The 25,857-nt window shown below is 30.9% G+C and overlaps 1 protein-coding gene across 1 annotated transcript in view; it reads left to right on the top strand.

Moving 5' to 3' along the window:
- LOC142334449 (luciferin sulfotransferase-like) overlaps positions 1-19,934 on the top strand; it is a 111,706-nt gene extending 91,772 nt beyond the window's left edge. Inside the window, exons 4-7 of the mRNA XM_075382465.1 lie at positions 1,890-2,070; positions 10,824-10,944; positions 13,540-13,634; positions 15,383-19,934. Coding sequence (XP_075238580.1) covers positions 1,890-2,070; positions 10,824-10,944; positions 13,540-13,634; positions 15,383-15,676 — 691 coding nt within the window. The 3' untranslated portion in view covers positions 15,677-19,934. The remainder of the gene's footprint in view (positions 1-1,889; positions 2,071-10,823; positions 10,945-13,539; positions 13,635-15,382) is intronic.
- The last annotated feature ends 5,923 nt before the right edge of the window (positions 19,935-25,857 follow it).

Raw genomic sequence — 25,857 nt, 5'->3', positions numbered from 1 at the left:
AGAGAGAGAGAGAATGAGATGGTAAAGTATGGGAACCCTTTATGAACTTATCATCAGTTTAGCGTAGAAGAATAAAATTTATAAAATCCTTGAAACAATCAATTTTTTGGTAAAAGACTACCTCATTATCCTTATTTTCATTATCTTTCTGAATTGTGATTTATTTTATATTTTCTTCAAGCGCCTATATTTTAAATAATGCACAGAAAGTTTAATTACGATTATTTTTTATTTTGTAATTAATTGTCTATTTCCGATGTTGCTCTCATCAAGATTTTACCACCGTTTCCCCCGATCCATTCAGGCAAATGTTGGGACTATTCTTTTACTTTTTATCTATGGAGTGGTCTGTTTACCTATCAACCCATTCTTGACTTGATCTGTCTAATATATTATTATACAGAATTTTTATAAAATAACTCCGCAGTTTTAAATTAGATTTAGTTTCTTACATTTAGAATTACCAATGTATGCGTTTTATCAAATGAAAGTACACAGTCTAAATTTTTGTTTACTTGCTAATATAACTCACTACGAGCACAATTTACAGTCCCGGAAACCGATAATCCGACTCATTCCTCTCTCTGACAAGCATGCATGCAGAAATCGTTTCCACGGATGTACTATTGTTCTTTGGCAAGTAGTCGAGTGACTGGATTCTGTCTTGCTATACGATATTTTTTAAGTAGTCCCAAAAGAAGATTCCTCGTCGTAAAATCGGAAATTCTTTGTGACTAAGCGATGGGAACTTCTCTGTCTATTGGGCCTTCTAGGAACCTGTCATTGAGCGCAGTCTGCACAATTCCTGCATGATGTGGAGGGACTCAATCCTGTTGAAAAATATGGAGGTCGTCCACTTTTTTAGTCTGCAGGAATACTAAATTCTCTAATATGTTCTGGTATTCTATGACCGTAATGCTCTACTCGTAGAAAAAAATAAACAAAAATTCGATTATGCATGATACCTGACCAGACAATTCACTTTCGGACAGTTGCGAATGAATTCGTGTAGATTTTCTGAGTCCTATATTCGATATCTATAACGATTCACGACTCCATAAACATGAAATGTTGTTTCATCAGAAAGTAAATGCGCTGCAGGTAATTTTCTTCAGTAGAAATGAGGTTTAACATTATTATTACAAATTGAACTCTTTTTAGCTTATCGATGGGTTTAATTTCACGGAGTATCACCAGTTTATAAGTACGAAATTTCAATCGCTTGCGAACGAAATCATCGACATTGATTTTAGGAATATTTAGTAGACGACTAACATACAAAGTGAACGTTTTGAACTTCGGAGGAAAGATAGACGAATTTTTTGGGTGTTTTCGGCAATTAGTTTAGGCATATCAGGTGAGTATCCTTTTAAAACGCTTCCGGCTATAAAAACTTTTCGCATCACTTTCGTATGGTTTTGTCACTCGGAGAATTTCTACGATAATTTTTTTGTACAATTACTAATTTTGTTTCTGCGAATCGGTACACGCATTATGCTTTCTCTTGTGGCGATTAAAACTTAATTGCTGTGGCTTCAAGATTACGCATAAAACACTATCGAATGTCGCAAAATGAAAACTATATTCGTTTTTGAAACCCCGGAGTTTTTTTCGGACTCCCGGTAAACCGATCAGAATAAAATATTTATTTATTTATTACTTATAAAATTTTCTGGTTGTAGGTAATGTAGTTGTAATCTGAAACTATTTGTCACTGCAGAAATCACGCTTTTTTTCAAAGTCGTTAAAAATTGTAATAGTATTACAATTTTAGTAGTAAATTGTAATAGTATATAAAAATAAATCTTGCTATTAAAATGACAGATTGCAAAATAATATTATATATGACTGCAAATAGTACATAATTTTTTGTTTCTTTTTTGTTTCAGTCATACACCACTGTTTGATTATGAAGACGTTTTGCCAAAATATCCAGACATGAATTTACCAGATTATGTTACAGATTCAATTGGATTCATCAATGAGTTACCGTCTCCACGTTTTATAAAAACACACCTTCCATTCCAATTACTACCTCAGCAGATTCAAGATAAAAACACAAAAGCTAAAGTAAATTTTTTTCAAATTGTTATTTTTATTTAAGTTATACTAACATTAAAATAGGTAATATCTTAAATAGAATACAGAATAAATTTTCTTCTGATATTAAATAAGGAGGTTTTATATTGAATAGAGAATTAAAGGAAAACCATTACAATTAACATCTCTTATATAAAAGAGAATGTCCTGACTGATTCACTGACTCATAATCAACGTACAACCAAAACTATTATAGGTAGAGACTTGAAATTTTCAGGGTAATTTCGTATCTTTAATTAGGCGTACACTAAGAAAGGATTTTGCGAAATTTTGATTTTAATTTTTTTAAAACGCTGAACATTTTATTCCAGTCTACATTATCAAATGGCTTTTCTAAGTCTATAAATGCCAAGTATGTTGGTTTGTTTTTCTTTAATCTTCCTTCTACTATTAATTTGAGGCCTAAAATTGCTTCCCTTGTCCCTATACTTTTTCTGAAAACAAATCGGTCTTCTCCTAAAACTTCTTCCACTCTCCTCTCAATTCTTTTGTACAGAATTCTAGTTAAAAATTTCTGATGCATTAGTAGTTAAATTAATTGTTGTGTATTCTTCACATTTAACTGCTCCTGCTTTCTTTGGTATCATGACTATCACACTCTTTTTAAAAGTCTGACGGGACTTCCCATTTTTTGTAAATATTACACAGTTTGTATAATGTGTCTAGCGCTTTCTCACCTGCACTGCACAGTAATTCTGCAGGTATCCTATCTATCCCAGGAGCCTTTCGCCAATTCAGACCCTTCAATGTTCTATTTAATTCAGATTGTCAGTATTGTATCTCCCTTTTCATCCTCTTCGACTTCCTCTTCTTTCTTTATAAAACCAGTTTCTAATATAAACCTTTTCTTTCGTACTATAAATCAGTGTACCTTCTTTATTCAACACATTATTAGATTTTAATGTACCATAAAATTCTCCTTAACTTTCCTGTGTGCTCCATCTATTTTACCAATGATCACTTCTCTTTCCATTTCTTAACACTTTTCTTTAATTCTACGCTTATCCATCAGCTGCAATGTATCCTCTGATAACCACGGTTTTCTACCAGTTCTCTTTTTCCACTTAAGTTTGCTTCTGCTGATTTAAGAATTCCCTTTTTAACATTCTCCCATTCTTCTTCTATATTTTCTACTTTGTCTTTTTTACTCAGACCTCTTGCATGTCCTCCTCAAAATTCTTCCTCTTCCTCAAGCTTCTCTGAACTCTACTGAGATTCTTCTGGCACCTTTTCTTTAGGTTTTTAAACCCCAATCTACATTTCATTATCATTAAATTATGGTCGCTATCAATGTCTTCTCCTGAATATGCTTTGTAGTCCATGAATTGATTTGTAAATCTTCATTTAACCATGATATAATCTATCTGATACCTTGCAGTATCGCCTGGCTTTTTCCACGTTTATAGTCTTCAGTTATGATTTTAAAACTAGGTGTTGGCAATTACTAAATTATACTTTGTGCAAAACTCAATAAGTCAGTCCCTTGTTCCATTTCTTTTGCCCAACCCGTATTCACCCACAATATCTCCTTCCTTGACTTTTCCAATGCTTGCATTCTAATCTCCAACTATTATTAAATTTTCATCGCTTTTATGTGTTTAATTGCTTCATCAATTTCTTTGTACACACCCTCTACCTCATCATTATCATGGGCACTTGCAGGTATATAGATATTAACAATCGTTGTCGGCTTAGGTTTTGATTTTACCCTGATTACAATGATTTCATCGCTATGCTTTTTGAAATACTCTACTCTCTTCTCTATCGTCTTGTTCATTACAAAACCTACTCCTGCCTGCCCTTTATTTGATGCTTATTTAATTATTCTAAAGTCACCTGACCAAAAGTCGTTTTTCTCTTCCCACTGAACCTTGCTAATTCCTACATCTACGTTTAATCTATCCATTTCCCTCTTTAAATTTTCTAACCTACCAACGTTTTTTTAAACTTCTAACATTAAACGCTCCGACTCGTAAAATGTTATTTTTTAATTTTCTGGTGATCTCTACCTTAGCAGTTCCCACCCAGAGATCCAAATGGGGAACTAGTTTACCTCCGGAATATTTTACCAAGGAAGGTGCCTCCATCTTTGTTACATGAAAATACAGAGCTACATTTTCTTTGAAATAAAACAGCTATAGTTTTCTATTACTTTCTGCTGTGCAGCACTCCGAAGATTGAGTGATGTTGATATGGCCGTTTAAGTCTTTCTGGAACTACGCCCATAACAGCTACTGAAAGAGCTGCTGCCCTCTTTCAGGAATCATTCCTTAGTTTGGCCCTCAATTGATACCACTTTGATATGGTTGCACCTTCGGTCCAGCTACCGTGTATCACTGAGCAATTATGCCACCTCACCATCGGCATAGTCTCATGATTCATACAGGAGGAAGGTAGTGCTATAAATAATATTTATTCTGTTTCAATTACATCTACAAATATACCTTCCCATCACCTACTCAAGAATAGATTTCCTCCAAGGAAAAGAAGTAGAAGACAATTACAGTAAAAATAAAAAAATATATGTAATATTATTTATTAGTAATAAAAATATATTTTAAATCATTAAAATTAAATTTGTCGATCTCCATGGCAGAGTGGTAGCATCCAGTGTTACATCCGGGAGTCCTGGTTCAGATTCCAGTCAGGCATGGCATTTTTCTTATGCTAAAATATTTCCATATTCTCACATACAAGCTTTAAAATTTCTGTGATGAATTAATTCATCAATCAAAAAAAAAGAAAAAAAATTATTAGAAGTAAGTTTTGATTACGAGAGTGTATTTTCCTGTAACTGTGAAATATAAAACTTTTTCTTTCATAACATAAAAATTAGAAACTCTAAAAATTTGTATCATATCATAGAAATCACCAAAAAAAGATCTTAAGATGTTACATGCCTAATTAGATAAGGTTTAATTCCTAATTTACTATTTAAACCATAAAATAATTTGTTTATTTTTAAACTCAATTTTCCATAAATTTTGTTTTTTCAACGACGCTACTTTCTCAATTTCAAAAATTTGTATAAAATTTAGTTTTAAAGATAGAAAATTTAAATTAATACTATAATTACCACAAAGAAAAGATTTTTAACGTGATAATTTATGTTTTTGGAAGTTAAGGTAAGTCTGTAGAACATCACAAATAATTATTGAGTTTGTCATAATCTCCATTAGTAATTAAATTCTTTAACTAATTTTATTCTTCTAATAAGCCGCAACGAGAAGAGGCATTGATTGTTGTAGAGGGGTACGGGAAAAGGCCTTAGTGAGCATGCCCATGAGAAGCTACTACTCAATCTAAATGTATTTATCAAGTAAACGCAATGCTAACCGCTTATCAGACTGTCAGTCATTATAAAATCAAATTCGGGTGTAGTGCCAGTTATTGTGTTTCCATTACTAGTGTGTTTTGACTGTCACTCTTTGTATTTATGGTTAGTTTTAGAAATACTACCGGTAGTGTTTCTTTCTTAAATTTTTGTTCTGTAATTACACAACCTTTTAAGTTATTTTTAATAATTATGATGGAAAAAGATTCGAATGTTCGAAAACAAGTTAAAACAATTCTCAGCTCTAAAAAAGAATTAATCGTTCACGTCATAGATTACTGCAAGGAAGAGAAAACATTAAACAGACTAACGATTCCACTAACTAAAGCATTCGTTCTCAAAGAGGACAATAACGCCCCCTTGTAGGCGCTGGAGGCCTTCATGGGAAGCGGTAGAAGGCCCACAGAAAATTGGAGACGTTCAGGCGGTCTAGGAGGGCTGATTGAAAATAAAGGCAAAAATTTTGTTTTCTTGATATTTCAAACTAAATTAATTAAATACCTAGTACATTAGTACAAAAAATTAAAGGTACATAAATATTTATCATATTTTATGATAAAAAATTATTGTATTCATATTACTTTAGCTTTGCAACCAAGAGGCTAAGAGAGACGAATAAAAAGAAAAATTAAAGCTTGAATACTCTACTTTTTGACAGTATATTTCAGATTTGAAAATCATCAAATTAAAAAAAAATCAGTGAGAAAAAAGTTTTAAAAATTTGAAAGGTTTTCTTGGTGTTTGATCGGGCGCATGGGGGAAACGAAATTTTTTCAGTAAATTGCATTAAAATCGTTTAAAATCTTAAGACTTTAGGTTTAATTTCTTTTTTTGTATGTCTACAATTTTTCTGAACCGAAATATTCCACTTTAAAGAGTCGCTTTTGTCTTTAATGCTGAATATCTCTCGATCTAAGCAACGAATTTATAAGCTTACTAATAAATATTAAAATTAAAAGGTTTTTAAAAAATTTCAATTATATAGTTACATAGATACAATTGTAATTTTTTTGAATGACATTTTAATAAAGTACCTCCAAATATGATTAAATATGCGTTTTAATTGTTCTCATTTAAAATGTAAGTTTCAACTCAGAAATAGGATACGCTACGTTTAAAAACAATAATTGCAGTTGTTATTTTTAAGAGCGCATCTTAAGAACAGCAATTGCATTTATTATTTTTAACAGATGGTTAAGTTTAAAAATAATAGGGGGCGCGAGAAAATTTTTGGTTCTCAATGTGGGCGGTGGGCGAAAAAGTTTGAGAATCAATGAATTAAAGCGACCGAACGAGCAACAAAATACTGTAGAGCGTCGCGAAAAACTGTGACTGCTGTTAAAAAAACGTTCGTGCTAATAAAGGTGAATCCCGGTAAACAATCCCTGCTAACAATCCCGGTAAAACAGGAAGCGTTCTCATTACCACAACGCAGATATCAATAGTTTTGATCGGGACGTTAATAATAATAAAATCGAAGATTTCTGTCCGATAAAAAGTGGTCCCGATAATTTCAAAACTTCTTCCGCTCTTAAAAGAACGAATTGGATTTAAATGGAAAAGAATCGCTCTCCGGAGAATTTCAACCGAAATGAGCTTTAAATGGAAGACTAGTAATTCGAAATATAAGATGTTAGTGGATAGAGAAGACATAATTAATTTAAGATGTACATATTTACAAGTTAGAAGCAACGAGAAATATATTTTTTAGACGAAACTTGGGCTGACATCAATTTAAATTTTCAAAAATGCCTATTGATAATCTCATGTGACAAAATTAGTGCAGTAAAATTTAAACGTGCTATCAATAGACATACGTCTATCTTTCGCGCATTCAGTAGTTGTAAGCTAGCCTAAGAATCCTAATTTGTTAGGATTCTAACAGGTTGTTAGATGTGTAAGAAATAAATTATATATTCATAATTATAAATAAAAATTATTTTAAGTGCTGTATAACTGTATATCCTGGAAATGTTCTAATTGTGGCTATGTTATTATGAGTTAAAAGTGTACTCGCAAAATGTAACTAGAAAAATAGATTCTATTATTATGAAATAAATTCTAATATAAGATAAGAAACGATTTGGTTTTATTTTACAGGAATGATGAAATCATAATTCAGGTATACAGTAAGAACGGTTGTGCGATTTTATTAAGTCAATATTTTTAAAAACAATTTAGTCTATTTAGAAAGAGACAGAATATTATCTCAATCGCTTTAAATCTAATGTTACTTCTCATAACAGCATATCAGTACTCGGGTGAACAACGTTTAAAAAGGAACTGAGCCACTTCAATCTTCAGTTATTTGAATGTCAGCTTCAACGCTGCTATTACTAGCGCCACTGTTGTCTGTGTATGTTACCCCTCATCTGTTGTCAGTTGCAAACTATTCACGCTTCAGTGCAGTATTGTTTTGTTCTTTGTAGTTGTGTTTTTCCAAAATACTTTATTCGATCGAGAAAAGGATCTCTATAGTGAAAGCTTATGTATATTACTGATCCTTTCAAGAAATTTGTCAAATATTCGAGGGAAGATTTCCAAATGCCAGTATCCCAACAAAGAGTAGCAAACACACAATTCGGTTAAAAATTGATGTCCATTAATTCTTCAGAGGCCAATACCAGTATACATAAAGAAATATTTCAGCAGTACATCTGAAATAACTATATTTAAGTTATCACAATAAAATGGTGTAAAATATGTATCTTGCCTTAAAATTCATGATTTAAATTTGAAACCGTATCATGTAACAACTGTGTTACAACCTTTTGGAAGTTAATTTATGTTTTTCTGTGGAACATCGTATTTTTTAATAGTTTAACGTAGTTAAAGAATGTTTACATTTTTGTTTGTAGCTTTTTATTTTTTTACTTTGATTCAGTACCTCCTCCAATGGTTTTTGAACCAGGAGTACTAACAGGAGGTTATAAATTTGATATTATTAATTGTTATTATCTGACTAATAAACAAGTTTTTTACCAGACTATGTCTGTAGGATGAATGGTAATTTATTTAAATGTTATCTTTGTTTGTTCCCTCTCTATGGCTTCACAAGAGAGTAACAAATTACAACCAACTTTTGGGTAGTGATAGATCTCGGTCTGGAAGTAATATATACTATATTAAATTGTCTTATCAAGGAGGGGTGCTACAGTTCAAATTACAAATTATGCTATTTTCAAATGATGGTATTCCATAAAATTATAAAAAGGAATACCTTTTGCTTCTTGTGTCTTTTTGAAAAATTCATCGTTCTTGAGATGTAAGCAAAAGATTTGCTCAATAAAAGGAAGTAGGAATGCATTGTAGCTAAGTTCCCACCTATGTCGCTAGTATGCACTGCATTGCATTGTTGTTAAGGAAAAGTCAGAACCTGTGCACTATATCTACCTATTATCATTATACGACAAGTTATTAAAGCATTTTTAAGTTATTTAGCCTTTCAAAAATATTTTTGATGATTTGTCCACCAGCCTCTGAATCTTGAAAATCTTAGTTGAGATGAATTCGCAATGCAGTTTAAACCGACTGCATCAAGAACATTACAAGAAGATAAAGGAGATGCATATGCATATAATGATAAGGTATCTTTTGAATTCAGAAGTTGATGGACATATCTCTGAAAAATATTTGTGAAAGACTGAATGATCTAGATAAAACTTCTTAACTACCCCATGAGTTCTGCACTGGAAACTACAAACTAAAGTACCAATACCCATATCATATGAATTCCTAGGGGTTGACTTGCATTAATTTTCAGGTTCTCAGGGTTCAAAACACCCTCCTGTGAATCCTATTACTGAATGACTCTAGTTGGAAGTAACCAATCGCCTGGTATGATACACCCCAGTATTGTCAGTTCTGATGCCTCATAGCAACAGTTCATAATTGCTGTAAATTCTGAATAACAGGAGACTAGAGATAATCACCAGATGATAAATCGAGCTTCTTGCTGAAATGATGATCCTAAAATTTCAAACATAGATTCAAGATTCCAAGAAACTTGATCACTATGAGCGTCCTGTTTACACCAAGATGCATTATTCTACTTACCTCTATACAGTTAAACTAGTAAGTTGTCAATGTAAATTGTGTGGCTATTTATGTAACAGTTACGTTATGTTATCCATGTAAATTACAAGATCATTAATGAAACTATAATGTTATATGTAAGGTTACTGAGGTAAACTGAAGTGAACTGTTAGGTTAGTGATACAAATTGTAAAGCTATTGTAAATTTATTGATGTAAAATATAACCTAAGCAAAGAAATATGTAATGTTGCTGATATAATCAACCTCAGCCCTGCTTATCTCCTTGAAATATTACTGTACCAGAGTGAGTGAAGCAATCTATAACGTGCAAAAATTTTAGTAGGTGAACAATAATTAATGATATGATTTACATTACGTGCACATACACTATCATTCATTGACATTTAAATTTTGTTTTAAATATTAAAACAATGCTTCTAAAAAATAAATTAAAAATAATACCATACCTAGATGATTATCATATTGTATGGTAAAGTTAGGGAAAGAACAAAGAAGTGCTACATAAAATAATTATTAAAAAACAAAAACCCAACTACTAATTGTACATATATATTTTTTTATGTTGTAGTCAGGTGGCTGTCTAGGCTGTATGAGACAGTGACTTCAATGGTCTCTACTTTAAGACTAACAGACATCCATAAACAATGAACTACAACCCATTCAACATAAAAAAATGTAGAAGTAATTATAAATCTCATAACACAGACTAACTTACTCTATCCTGAAAAAATGCCTGTAAGAAAATAAAGAAAAACTTGTTTAATGATTTTTGTTTGTTTTTAATAATTATTCCAGGTAGATGTGTTCAATTAGTATTCAGGTTTTTGTTTTTTAATAATTATTTTATTTCCAATTCCACTATGAAACCCTAAAAGGTAGGTTAACTGTGTGAGAATTCAGAAATTAAAACATTCTAAGTGAATGGTGTTTTTAAATTAGTCTCAAAAGTGGGGTATGCATACCCTAGGGACTATACAAAGTTATACTTGGAGATACACCAAAGAAGTAGAATAAATAATAAATAATTGTATTTTTGACTGCACACACACACACACACACACACACACACACACACACACACACACACACACACACACACACACATATATATATATATATGTATATTAGATTATACAACTTATTTTCGTTTAAGAGGTATGTGAATGAAAAAAGGTTGGATATCACTGTTTTAAATAATAATTAAGTATTCATCTATTTATATTAATTGACTAAAATTACACTTAAAAGTTTTATAAAAGTTAGTTATATATATATATATATATATATATATATATTATTATTATTAATAATTATGATTTAATTATTTTCCAGATTGTATATATTGCACGAAATCCAAAAGATACTTGTCTTTCATATTATCATCATTGTAAACTTATGGAAGGATATGTAGGAGAGTTTGATGAATTTGCAAAACTATTTCTCAGTAATGCATGTAAGTAAATACTTTATGCTATTTTTTACTAACATTATTTTCATTAGAATAACTTTATTACAAGAATTATTTAGGTTGAATAATTTATTTTTCTTATTTTTTTGGTTTGATAATTAATTTAACACATAAACATGAAGATTATGAAATTAAAAATTAGAAATTTTGTAGTATGTGAAAAAATGCCATACCTAATTGCATTTTTCAAACACTAGACTTTCAAGGTCTAGGTATAAGTCTGAGGTAAAAGTATAAGGCTGATACTCTACCACTCTCTGATGGAGGTTGGCAAAATTAGATTAATTTACAGTGATGAAGCGTAACACTTAAAATTACTAAATTTAACCAAAAAAAATTACTATTTTAATGAGTTGCTTTTAAGTTAGCTTGAAATTGCTTTCCTAGAGAGGATCTTTTGGATCGAATATGCATCTTCTTCTTCACAGGGATTTACAGATAGCTCTGTTATTAATGAAACTTGTGTTAGAAAATAATTTAAAATTTCCTTGAGAAGGAGCTGCTTAATTAGTTTTAACGGTCATCTACAAAATCAGTTTTCATGATAACTGGGACGTAAGTTTTTATAATTTTTAAATTTTTCAATAAAAACTAACTATTTATTCATTTCATAATTTTTATTTTCCTGGTTATGTGGTTATATATTGTGTAGCTGATGGCACATACACAATTCAAAGATTATTTATAGCCCTGGAGGAAGGAATGAAAAAAAATATAATAAAAACTTAAGTATTAAAAGTAAACAACAAAGAGGATTTATTGGCAAGGAAAAGTAGAAAAGGTAAAAGAGAACAGATATTTGGGAACTATGGGATAAAGGTATGAAATAGCATAATGGAAATAAAGGAAGGATAGCGATGGCAAAGGAAGCGTTTAATTATAACAGGAAATTACTGTGTAATAAAAGTTCTGAACTTGTGTTAAGGAAGAGGTTTGCCAAATGCAATGTGTCTTGTATGTAAGTGAAGCATGGATAATGAGGAAGAAGGAAAAGAACTGGATTGAGGCTTTTGAGATGTAAATACATGAGTTTTTTTAATATAAAAAAAAGTAATTCACAATTCAAAAGGCGAATGTAAAAATTATTTCAGTACATACTATTATGTTCATATTGAACAGGATGTAAAAAATTCAGGTTATTTAAAATTTTTTAATTAATATTATTTTTATATTTATTGACAAAATAATATTATTTTGTAAAAGAAAATTGTTAAATTTTATTTTAAATAAATTTGTGAAAAGATCTTTAAAATGATTAGATAGTTTATTAGAAAAGCTGACAACAGCTTTAAAATTTAAAATACTACTCACCTGTAATGCCACAACATAGCAGAAGACGACTACAACAGCATTTTTTGGGGTGGGGGTGTGATTTTTCAAAAATGTTTTTTGCAAATATAATTATTTTTTAATTGTTAACAGATGTGCCTAAGAAGGTGACCTTTAAATTTGAAAATATAATGACATCAATGCCTCATAATTAAAAGTAATCTGACCAAGGTTGGTCAAAAGTGGTCTGGTTGTTCTGTATATATAAGATAATTTAGAGGCCAGCACTGGACACACACACACATACAAACATTAACATCCAGAAAATTTCCATCCGGTTTTTTGGCTTCTGTAGGTGTCAAAAGTCAAGATCCAGTGAAAACTGCATATGCCCAAATTGGACCAATTACAATATTTTCCCATCTAGTTGTACTACAGCTCTTGAAGGGAAAATAGAACGGTCATGGAAGTATAACAATCTCTTTCTTGTAAACCAAAGTTTCTGTTTAGTTTCACAAAACTATTTAGTTGTCTGGTTTAATTGAGGTTAGCTATTGTTATTTGTTAAGAATAAGTAACTATTTTTTTTTTTAACAAAGATTGCACATTCATAAATAAACACATGAATAAGTTAACGTTTTTTATTTTTTAAATATACTTTTACTTTTTTTAAAATATGATTCACAAGTATGGGTCCCAAACAATGATCTGTCATGCTCATTTTTGTATCTTAAAAATTAGTTACTACTTTTAGAAGTTAAAGAGATGAATCATACTTCAGATTTTATTATATATGTAGGCATAATAAATATTTAATAAAGTTATTACAAGTCTACCATTCTATTAAGATGCTTCAAAGCGTAATTGTTTGGTTTGATACTAAACTGGATCCAGATTTTTTTTTTAAATAAGCATTTTTTAAAATTACATTTACATTAGGAAAGTGGATTGTAATGTATTGTATTTTTATTTATTTTGCATAGCAGTGCAATGACTATGATGTACATTCATTTGCGTGTGTACCCACCCAAGTGTTTTATGATTCGAATTCTGCCATGTGGTAGTCAGATGATAAGAGTATTTCAAGTAGTCTGCGCATTGTACTTTTAAAAGCAGATAGTTTACAAAAGATTGGGAGGTTTGAGATGTTATAAATGAGAGCAGCATCTGTAATTATTAGTTTTCCAATGATGCCACATTAATATTTTGAAAGTTTTTTTATCATAGAATCAAGATGTTTTATCACAGTTATTTTATTTTCTTTTTTTAAAGATATTGTGATTGTTTCAAGAATATTTCTTTTATTTTCAGTATGTTTTGCTCCTTTTCCTGATAATGTACTTGGATTCTGGAAAAGACGACATGATCCTAATATTTTATTTTTGAAGTATGAAGACATGAAGACGGTATGACTATGTTTAATTTTTTTTTGCACAGAAATTATAGAATGCTAAACTAAATAATAATTATTTATATTTTTTTATTTTTAAAACTCTAAGAAAGTATACTCGCCTTTATATGTATCAAAATTCTAATACTTGTCCTTTTTAATATTGTCCTTATTCGCAAATACACACCGATGCAGTCTTGTTTTCCACAAATCAAGCCATGTATCAGATCAGTTTCTGTCAATTGTTTTAACAGACGTGTCATTTTCTTTTTTTATTGTATTAACTGATTCAAACATGTTTTTTTAAGTGCAGATTTAAACAAAGTCAGATGGTGCCAAATCTGGTGATTATGGAGGAAAATTTAATGTAGTAGTGTATTTTTCAACTACATCACAAAAAACTGCTTTACCAAAAAAAAACAGGCACATTGTCCTGATGAAGAATGAAACCATTTTTCCATAGTTGTGTTTGTTTTTTGTGACTCTTTCTCTAACTTTGTTATAATTTTCTTCTAATAATATCAATCCACTTTTGTGCCTTCTGGAACCCATTCTTCCAAAATTATGTAATACTTCTACCAAAATTACTTGACATCAAAAAATACAAGAATAACTTTGATTTTAGACTCACTTTAAAAAGCATTTTTCATTTTGACTGATGAAGGTATTTTTTAGATTATTTCATCTCAGGATTGTACTGGAAGATCCATGTTTTATCACAAGTGATAATTTTTTTAGAAAAGGTTGTGCTCAGCATCAAGTTGTATGTCAGTGCAAATTCTCTTCTGGTATTCTTTTTTCTCAAGTATGGTAACTTTAGGGAACAAGTCCATACAAACTTTTTTCACACTGAAATCATCACACAAAATTTTCCATACAGTGCTTTATCAATGTTTGCAGCTTCAGCTACTACTCAGACACTGAGTTGGCAATCTTGTAAAAAAATTTGATAAACTTTTTTTCTTTTATTTCTATTGTTCTTGAAGTGGAATAACACTGAAAACTTTCAATATCTTCCTTGTTGTGATATCCTACTAAATCTTTATACCACTCAAACACATGAAAGTCACATAATTTTTCCTGTAAAACATTTCACTGAAAAACATTCTGTTGGTGGTTTTCTGATAAATTTTACTAATAAATTTCAAATTGGTACGTTGCTCAACTTTTAAATGTAGCATTATTTTGGCATGTAGCAGAAAACATAACTGCAATAAATAACTACTCACAACCAACTGGAAACCAAAACTGTTGATGAAGGGTCATCAACAACAAGATTGTCATGTAGGTTCAGTCAGACACTTCCATGATTTCTGCCAAAGAGCTCACAATCAGTTCTCATTGTTTTTTGAAGAGGTAGAAACACAATATAATTAATAGATTATTCAAAAGAATAAATTTATCAAAATATAATTAATATAGATTTACAAACTACATTTTAATTACTTTTTGTATTAAAATAATGTTTTTTTTTTTTTATTAATTACAAAAAAAAAATTATGTAATTAAGAAATAGTCAAAGTGTAATTTTACACAATTTTTAACATTTTTTTAAATTCCCGAAGACTGGACTAATGCATTAATTTATGTACTTGTGCTAACAGTGTAAAACAATTATTCACAACATATTTGAATAAGTTCTGCATTTAACTTGTCTAATTTCAACAAATCAATTCGTTAATTTGTTCTGTTAAGAAAAGAATAATCTTACAAATTTTATGTAAAATTTATTAATTAATTTTTTAATTTATTTCTGAATTTTAGGATTTGTCTTCAGTTATAAGAAAAACTGCTAAATTCTTAAACAAAGAAATGACAGAAAATCAAGTAAATGTACTAAAAGAACACCTAAGCTTTGAAAGTATGAAAAACAATCGAGCTGTAAATTATGAAGAAGTAATTGAAATTAATAGAACGTATAAACTTATTGAAGCTGAAGGTTCATTCATGCGTAGTGGGAAAGTTGGAGAATGGAAAGGTCGTATGAGTCCTGAACTGATAGAAGAATTTGATAAATGGACAGAAAAACACTTCAAAGGAACTGGATTAGAATTTTAATTTTTTTCCTGTGGATGATGTATACTGAAAAAATTTATAGAATTTTAATTTTTGTCAAATCTTGAAGAATGATAATTTAATATATAGTCTATGTATTATATAAAACCAGATTTGATTTGATTTTATTGAAGTTTGATTATAGTTTTTAGGAAATTTGTGATACAAAGAATTATTATTATTTCATATTGTTTGATACAAATAATTTTTTACCAAATATATATATATATATATATATATAGATAAATGATTTATAAATCACCAAAACAAAACACAGTAATTAGATAAATTAGACTTACCATATTCACTTCCCTAATTACTGTGTTTTGGTGTTATATTTCATTCAATATTAAATTTTATTTACACAGTGGTCAATATGTTAATGAATTATTTGAATTTAAAAAAAAATTAAATAAATTTATATATATACATGTAGATAGATAGATAGATAGATAGACAGGGCTTTTATCACAGAAATATTGCTTTATTATATCAATAATTATTCCATATAGTTATACTAAAAAGTTATTAATCTTCACTGATTAGTTGTAGAATCTATAATTGCAATAAAAGTACTACAAACAAAAAATGAATAATTCTGATTTACTTTTTCATAAAATTGATATTTAATGTTTTTCAAACTAATGTTAATACTTTTAAAGTTTAATAAATTTTCTTATTTTATTGTGTAATGTACATGAAACTACATTACAATTTTACTGGTATGAAATACAACAGAATTGTAAACTTTCACACTTTTTGACATAAATTTAATTAGTTTTACACATTGTTCTTTAAATTCTTCCTTCAAAACCTATAAATACGCACCATATTGGACTAGTGGTAAAATTTTCATTGCAAATCAGGTGATTCTCAAAGTCAAAGTTTTGAAGTTCAAATCCTATTAAAGGTTAGTTAGATTTATATGGATTTGAATGCTAGACAGCGGATGCCGCTGTACTTGGGTATTGTTTTTTTTTTAACTTCCAGGACCACCGTTAGGTATTACTTCAGAGGATGAGATGAATAATAATTTTTGTAACGTGTGAAAATGCCATACCTGACCTGGATTCAAACCCAAGTTTTGCAGTTCAATTATCAGACATCTCAGAATCATTACAAGAATGGAAACCAAAATACTAGGAATGTGAAGTGAGCTGCACGCTGCATAGACAAGAGGTATAAAGGGCCAGGGCTGCCTGTTATAAGTAAATTGTTTAACTTAAAATTTTTTGCACAGTTTTCAGTGTAATAAACAATATTTTTTTTTATTTTTTAATATAATATTTTTTTATAATGGTGGTTTTTATCATATTCCTCAAATGTAACTAGACTTACTTAATTTTATTTCTAACATAAATTCTTGTTTTAATTTTTATTTGAAACGTGTATTTTATTTTTAAATCATATTATTTTAAAAATAAAAATCTTTTACAGTGTTTATCTTTAACATCAAAAGTTAAAAAAACTTAAAACAATAAGAGCCATCAATGAATATTGTAAATAATAGTTTAATATAAAAAATAGCCATGAAAACTATATTATAGTATTTGCTGTAAAGCAGTCATATCTAATATACATAGATATTCAATTACTTATAAGTATATTGTAAAATATTTGTTACATTTTTTAATGCATAAAGAAAGTATCTATATAAAATCTATAAGGGCCTCACAAAAGGAACAACTGGATCTCATGCAGCCCGTGGGTCACAGGCTGGACATACCTGCTTTAGTCTCTACAAGACTACACTTCATTTACATGTCATTCTCATTTCATTGGACAATAGGGTTGCTTACTGATCACATGCTGAACAGACTCCAACATTCATATTAGCAATAGAAAATACATTTAAAAAAGTATAAATGAATTGAATTGTTAATTATTTTCTTCTTTGTTGCACATCTAGCTTTTACATCTCCCTCTTTTATATGCCAATAAATTTCCATTAGGGTTGAAATTAGGCAAGTTTCCTGGTAAGTTTAACAAATGAATATTATTATCATTCATGAAATTTTTTTGCCAATTTTGAAGAATATCTGGGAATGAAGTCTTGGTGAGACACCTAATCTTTACTTTCCTCAAGACGCAGAACTTTTTCAAAATCACTGAGAGCTTTTAAACCCACCCTTTATTGTGCTACAATCCGATGTTCAGATATTAAATATTCATGGAGAATTATTACGATTTTAATTCATTTTTTTTTTTTTTTTGGTGAAAAAGTCGATAAAAATTAAATGAAATGAATACAGTAGGTAGTAAAACCTAACCCGCTGGCTATAAATAAATGTAATCAATAACTGTATATAACACTACATAAGTAATCTGACAATAGATTATAAAATACAGACAACTGTGAGCACAGGTATTTACAAAATAATAAAAAAAGATGGCCATGCAAAGAACAGTGCAACCAACTTAACTGAAATTTCTCTCTATAGTGCAATGTTTCCATTAATTTTCCCAACACTGTAGTATTTTTTATGGAATTATTATATAAAAATATTTTATAATTATCTATATAAGGTTTATTAGTTTATAAATGTTAAATTTATTAACTTGTATCCATAGCAGTTTATTTTATCTTTGGGGAGAAGTTAGGTAGGATAATTATTGTTTCCCCCCAAAAAAAAATAATCCAGCTTACAATTTTGCTGGTATGAAATACAACATAACTGTAAACTTTCACACTTTTTGACATAAATTTAATTAGTTTTACAAACTGTTCTTTAAATTCTTCCTTCAAAATCTATAAATACCCACCAGGTTGGACTAGTGGTCAAATTTTCATTGAAAATCAGGTGATCCTCAAAGTCAAAGTTTTGAGGTTCAAATCCTATTAAAGGTATTGTATACTTATATAATTATCATTTAATGGAATTAGTGACTAAAATATTTTCTGTAGTATAAATCAAGCAAAAATAATTCCTGCTTCATTATGAAAATTTTTAGTGAGAGTACATATTACATCTCTTGGAGAATGTTTTTTTTTAATAATTCTTTGGAAAGAGCATCAAGAGTGAATACAAAATTTATTAATGTTTTTTTTCTGTTTCTGATTGACATGATTTCATGAATAGTGACAAATAATTGTCAACTGACAGTATTCCTTATATTATTTTTTAGGTGAAATTAATAGAATTGGAATAAACTCCACAGTAAAATAAATTATTGATTTCCTCAAATATTCTACTTTCCTAGTATATCATACTTTACACACAGTAGAAACACCTGTATAAAAATTGAAAATACCATCTATTATAGGTATAAATTAAATAATCAGTGCAAAACTCCTGGATATATAAAATAAAATAAAAATCTTAAATAACACGGAAAAGTAATTATAATATATGCAAATTCTAGTGACAATATGAAAGTTATGTATTTATTTATAAAATGTATTCAACTCTACAAACACATTTAAAGAGATTTAATATGGTCTACTAAAACTTCTTGTTCTATATGAGGTATTTAATAAGAAATTAGGATTCTATAAATTATTTATTTTAGTTTTAAGAAAGAGAAAATATTTAAGATAAAATGTATTGTTACTCTTACTAAAAATGAAAATTATTTCCCTAAAAAAATTTAAAAAAAACAATTGTAGCACTTGAAACTATTTTATTATTAAAGTTACAGCAGGTATATTTTAAATGCAGGAATAATTTTTATTCTGTATATTGGGTATCTTTCATGCCACATACATTAACAGTTCACAGCATACAATGTGTATATAACAGTCTTTGGTTTATATAATGAAATAGTCTATTAAAATATACTCTGCGTCTAATTATTTCTACTGAGCATAATTAATCTTTATTGAAAGAATAAAATATTAACATATGATTTTTCATTTAAAAATAGAAATAAAATTCAATTAAATTTTATTGAAATTAAAACTGCATGGAAAATATGTTTAAAAGCTATGAGCTTGATCAAAGATAGATCATGAATGTAAATGTTAGAAGCAATGCCAATTAACACTCAATAATCAAGAAAAACGTTTTGTTAATATAATATTGTAATGTTTTAATACTATTACAACTTAACAGGATTACTACATTACCTAAAAATGAAATTTATTTACTAAGAAACATTTTTAATGTATGATTAAAATAATTATTTTTATTTTTATAATTAAAAGAAAATGTTTTGGTGTGTTATATTAAAAATATTTAATTTTACCAATTTATAATTTAAAAATAATGTATTCTGTTAAACATTTTTTGCTGTTATATTGTTCAATAAATTAATAATCAGATGTGTTTTTAATTTTTTATAAATTCCTTTCTCTTTCAAACCAGGTGAAGTTCCCCTCAATTTCATACTTTCATTTGTCCCACTTTTTACATTTAAATATAAATTCTTACAGTATTGTAATTATTATATCTTAAAATTTGTTAAAAAAAGTATTGTACAAAATTTCTTAAAAACCATGTCCTAGAAATCAACAATATTTTACAAATCATACTGAAAAGAGATTTATAGTGTTATAACATTTATATGAAATAATAACCATTACAGAACAAAATTATTTCACATGCAACAACAAATACTACACTCAACCAGGCATACTAAGGCTTGTTACGTACTCGGTAATCAGTTGCCATCGACCATGTCGGCAGAAAACCAAACGTGAGGACCAAATCAACAACTCAGAATTTGTCAGTATTGCATAAAACCAGTCAACAGAATGGATATCGATGAAGTAGTTGTAGTTATTAACAAATATTTAAAAAATAAAAGTTATTTCTTAAATATTTAAGAAAATTAAAATTTTTGGTAATTTTATATTAGAAAAACGTAAAAAAAAACACATTACTTTTTTTTACAGTGGGTATGAAGATAATTTTGTTAGAATGTTCATAAAATCATTTGATGATTTGTTAAATACATTGAGATCATCAATAAGTAGCAGGAATATAAATTTAGATCTTTCAATTCTCCTTAAGAAAAGCAATCTCACAATCAGCTGATCACTTTGCACATCGCTCAAGTTATCTCGGTTCCCACAACCAAGTTCGCATACACCGTTAAGTTTAGTGGCTGCTGGCATCTGATTGCCCAGTATGTATTCAGTCATCTCAATATGGCTCTACGCTGAAATTATATTATGTTGGAAATGTTATGTTGACCTTTCATATCTTAACTATAGTGGCTGTAAGTGACCTGACATGAGCTTTAGAATTTGTATAAACACTTTCAAGAATTACAATTACGCAACGCCTGGCCTACTGAAGACAGTGATGAATGAAGTAGTTTCCCATTATTTTCATCATTTTACTAATATATAGTTGCATATTAGCATGCTCAGCCACCAATACAGGTGATTTCAGCCCTACACTTGGCCCATTCTGTACATCTCACTGTCTGGCTATAGTGAATATCAAAAATTTCAGAGAAATTATCTCTGGATGATCTCTTACATATTTCAAATGCTTTACATGCATCACAATTTTATGAAAGGACTGGAACAGATGACACAAAGAAAAGATTAAATACTTCTTGTACAATGCCAAAAAAGGCAACATAAAATGCCATATATTCATGACACTCATTGATAAATTATGCCTTAATTTACATTTTACTGAAGAATATAAACATAAAATAACAATCAGTTTCAAAATAGATAACCACACACAATAACAACGTAATATTTCACATAAATATGTTCACCTTCAAAATATACAACAAAAAATAAATCACAACCTGTACACTAAATAAATCTTTTATTCTGATCAGAACATAATAATGCATTATATTAACCACATTATAAATGGGTAGATGTGGTTACTCCATAGATAAAAAAGAAACTGTTCCAGCATTTGCCTGGATGAATCAAAGGAAACTATGGTAAAATCTTGATCAGAACATGAGATATATAATTAATTATAAAAAAAATTAATTTGATTAAAGTCCATATTAATTATTTAAAATATAAACAAATAATATTAAGGTAGATACATAAGATTAAATATAGAAAATAACAGTATATATCAATAACAAAATAATTCACAATTAAGAAAGTGTTAATTAAAATTTTTTATCACATATTTATGTATACGATGAATATATGAGTAGATTAAAATAATTTAGGATTTTTTTAAAAAAAGTTTAATTAGTATTAGAAAATTAATTCACAGAGGAGTATATTGTTTCTATAAAAAGACATCTTTTAATTTATTGTAAATAAATTAATGGAAAGATTTAATTCAAATGGTTTGGCAATTTATTAAAAATGGCAATGTAAGCATATTAAGGCCCTTTCTTATAAGCGGCCAAGGCCTTTGACAAAGTTTGGCATAGCGGGTTGCTTTACAAACTAGCGCAATCGGCGATTCCATACCGCTATGTCAGACTGATACGGTCATATTTGCTAGACTGACGTTTTGTCGTGCGCGTGGGGGAAACAATTTCCTCCACCAGAGAAATAACCGCTGGAGTTTCCCAAGGAGCAGTGCTTTCTCCTTTCCTGTACACTTTGTACATTAACGATATGCCGCTGTCGGAAGGGGTAAAAACGGCCCTTTATGCAGACGATAAGGCATATTTCTACGAATCCGTAAATGTGGATTACGCGGTCCGGACGCTCCAAAGGTAACTGGACTTAGTGGAGCCGTGGCTCGATATGTGGAGAATCAGGGTCAGCGGTGAAAAATCGGTGGCCGTGATGTTCACATACAGGACACGAAAACCAGCCAGGCAGCTTGAAATCTCAGGGGAGAAAATCCCTTTTGAGAAAACCGTTAAGTACCTGGGGGTAGTGTTGGACAGGCGGCTTACCTTCGGCGAACATATTAATTATGAGACCCGGAGGGCTAAGGCTGCCAGAGTCTCACTATACCCAGTGCTGAACAGTGCCAGCCCGTACCCACTGGCAACTAAGTTACTCATTTTTTCGGCTGTACATACTGCCGATTCTGACATATGCTTACCCGGAATGGGGGGGGGGGGGCATTGTTGAGCTCCTCGCTTCAAAAGAAGATTGAGGCCGTCCAAAACATAGCGTTGCGGACGATATTTGGAGCTCCGTGGTTCGTCAGGAACACCACTCTCCGATCCGACGCGAGATTGCAATCCGTGTCCGAAGTGAGGGTGGCGCAGGCGCGCGGACTGTTCGGGAGAGCGGCTGTTTCCGAACACAGTCATCTTCGGGACATCTGTTGAGAGGACCCAACCCCGACAGTTGTAAGGAAGCGGCCTCTAGACTAGACGAACCACCGTGATGATGCGGTGCGGGAGCCGAGGATCGAGAAACCAGGCTTAGGGGCCTCCATATCGCGTAAGCTACAAACGGAACAACGCGTCAGACACGTTTCCGGGGTCGCGAGTTAAAAGCTTTCAAGTATAAATTGTAAATCAAGTCTACGAGTCATACCGTCTCGCTAAGAGACAATGGAAGGCGGTAATTTTTTTTTTCAGATTGCGAACTTCCGCTAGACAACTCTGTAACTTGGAACCTTGCCGCAATGCCGACAGAGGTAAGGTATCGAATAAAGGCCGTTTGGCGTCGGGAATGCGCGTTTTTTTTCTTTTTTTTCTTCGCGTGAGAGATGTGTGTGTGGAGCGATTCGTGCCCACTTGGTCTTTATCTAGGTCTAAGCATCCACCGAAACAGAGAGGGTAAATGCCTTTCCTTTTATCCCGTCATCACAAATAAAATAACAAAAATAAACTTTCCTTTATTTTTTTTTCTTCGTGTGTGTGTTCTGTTTCTCATGTTTCAGGTACCACACCTACGACAGCCACTACAGCAAACATAAATGGTTTCTTCACTGCGGCCACGCGATCCCCCCAAACCCTTTCCGGACACACGTGTGTCTGAAGATTAATATTATGTTGCGTAAGAAATACGCAATGTATTTACTTCTTCTTCAAAATGCAATCACCGCCCTTAAACCGCGATCGCGAATAGGTATCACCAAAAATTGTAAGTTCCCTATTTCCTTTCCTTTCAAGAAAGAAGAAGAGGGAACGAGCCTAGCAGCCATCAGCCCAGCAGTCACCTGCCACCTGCCCAGCAGCCACTGACAGCACGGAAGAGGGAAGACAGAAGAAACCTGCACTTTCCCTCGTTCCTCCCTTCGGGGCCACGGGAATATCAAGGTTAACGGTATGTAATCCCGATTACTGCCAATTCTCGGAAAGTGCAGGCCAAAGAAGAAAGAAGAGGTCATCTGTAGAAGAGGAGGAAGAAGATGAAGAAGAAAGAAGACCCTCTACTCGACCCGACGTCACGGACAGGAGTCCGGAAGAGAGACGGGGAGATGCACCGTGAAGGGCAGCCATCAAAGAAGTGGATGAAGAGCTTCTCCTAACTATCCTGTAACACTTACAATAAGCTTAAATCAAATCAGCAATTGCGATTCCCTCCGGAGAAGGGGGCGCATTGCTCCCTCCATACAGTTAGTGCCCCGTTGTGGCGTATTCCTGCTAGCCTATGAAGTGTTAGCACCTAAAGGACTTCAGTGGACGGTATGAAGGGGAATTACGTCGGGAGGACAGGTTTCAAAAGCCCAGCCTCCCGCGGTCGGACCATAAAATGGGTTCGAGAGCGCTGGTAAACACGGATTGGAATGCTATTAAATCCGTCCTTAAAATCTAAAATATGAAATAACACAAAACTTGAAAACTTAGACCCGTCATTAAAAACACTTAAACACGCCCGATTCTAGAATCATCCAGCAGCAAGGGACACTGTCCAAGTTCTGCGATTTGTGGGGAGAAAGGAAAACTCCCACCAACTTTGCATTCCATTCCATTCCATTCTTGTAAGCAAACATATTTTGTTAAAGTTACATCATAACATATCTTATCTAATCATCTCCACTCAACACAAACATACTTGCCCTACATGCTCTTATTTATAGGTAACTAGCTGACCCGGAAATGCTTCGCTTTTGCTAGATTTGAGTATGCATATAGATTAAATGAACACAAATGAAAGTTTGATAAAACATTAAAAAACTGAACATTACGGAACATCGCAAAATTTAACCTTCCCTTTTTTCCCTCTTCCCCTCTTCATCGCTTCCCATCTTCACCTCTTTCCTTCTTTCCCTTTTTCCCTTCTTCCTTTTTTCCACAAAAAATATTTATTTTCACATAACTAAGATATATTCTGAATATGAAACAAATCGGACCATAAATACAATTTTTTGAAATATTTTGACCCCAACACCACTTAGCGCGTCCGTTTTTTGCAAAAATATTTCTTTTCATGTAACTAATATATAAATATGAGCCAAATAGTGCTCTAAATACAATTTTACAAAATTTATCGATCCCAGCGCCACCTAGTTTTCTAATTCCAAACTAATTCAGAAACCTTCGCGGGCATGCACACAACTCACCAAAATTTCATCGCAATCGAATGGATGATATAGGAATGCATACAGGACAAAAAAACATTCATATTATCAAAATAAATCAAAATAATAAAAAAAAACTTTAATTTACATAATAATTAACATCATATAATTAATAAAAAAACATATATCAATTAACTCTGGAACCTAGGATTAAATTACATAAGGACAACATAAAAGAAATTTTGACCCCATAATTAAAGTTTTCACCTAGAATGTATTAATCAACATGCTTTATCAACAATATGTTGCAAAGATACTAAATTGGATAAAAACAACATACTATATGAATAAACACTACACAGATCTGATATTTATTTATTATTGGGATAACAAGCAATAAATCATACTGATGGTCAACATTTGCATCATATTATATAGTGTGTTTGAAATGTATGTACATCTGTCATGCACCAGTACAACATAATTGTTGGAAATGGTCTTTGTGAACATCCACACATATCTGCACATTCTTCTTTTCTTGAAAACTCTCACAAGTTATTCATGTGAATTGTTTATGGTGAAATTACAAATATTAGTTTGAAATTTCTGGCAGCTGGGGGGGTTTTCTAAATAAACATTACTTTTTTCAGAACCCCAACCCCACATGTAAAATTATGGTGAGTCCGGAGAAGAAGACAAGACCTTAGAAATGATTCGATCTCTGCAAACCTCTAGCAGAAAATTCATGGAGTACCTGATAGTATGTATGGTAGCTCAGTCTTAATGAAGCCAAGCTTTAATAGTTTCATCCTAGGTTAGCTCTCCCATGAAGTGGTATATGATTTCACAATAAGGAGCTAAATCTTGTTGTTT

This window comes from Lycorma delicatula, chromosome 1 (genome assembly GCF_047948215.1).
Source record: "Lycorma delicatula isolate Av1 chromosome 1, ASM4794821v1, whole genome shotgun sequence".
Classification (NCBI taxonomy): Eukaryota; Metazoa; Arthropoda; class Insecta; order Hemiptera; family Fulgoridae; genus Lycorma; species Lycorma delicatula.
This window is presented reverse-complemented; position numbering and strand designations above follow the sequence as displayed.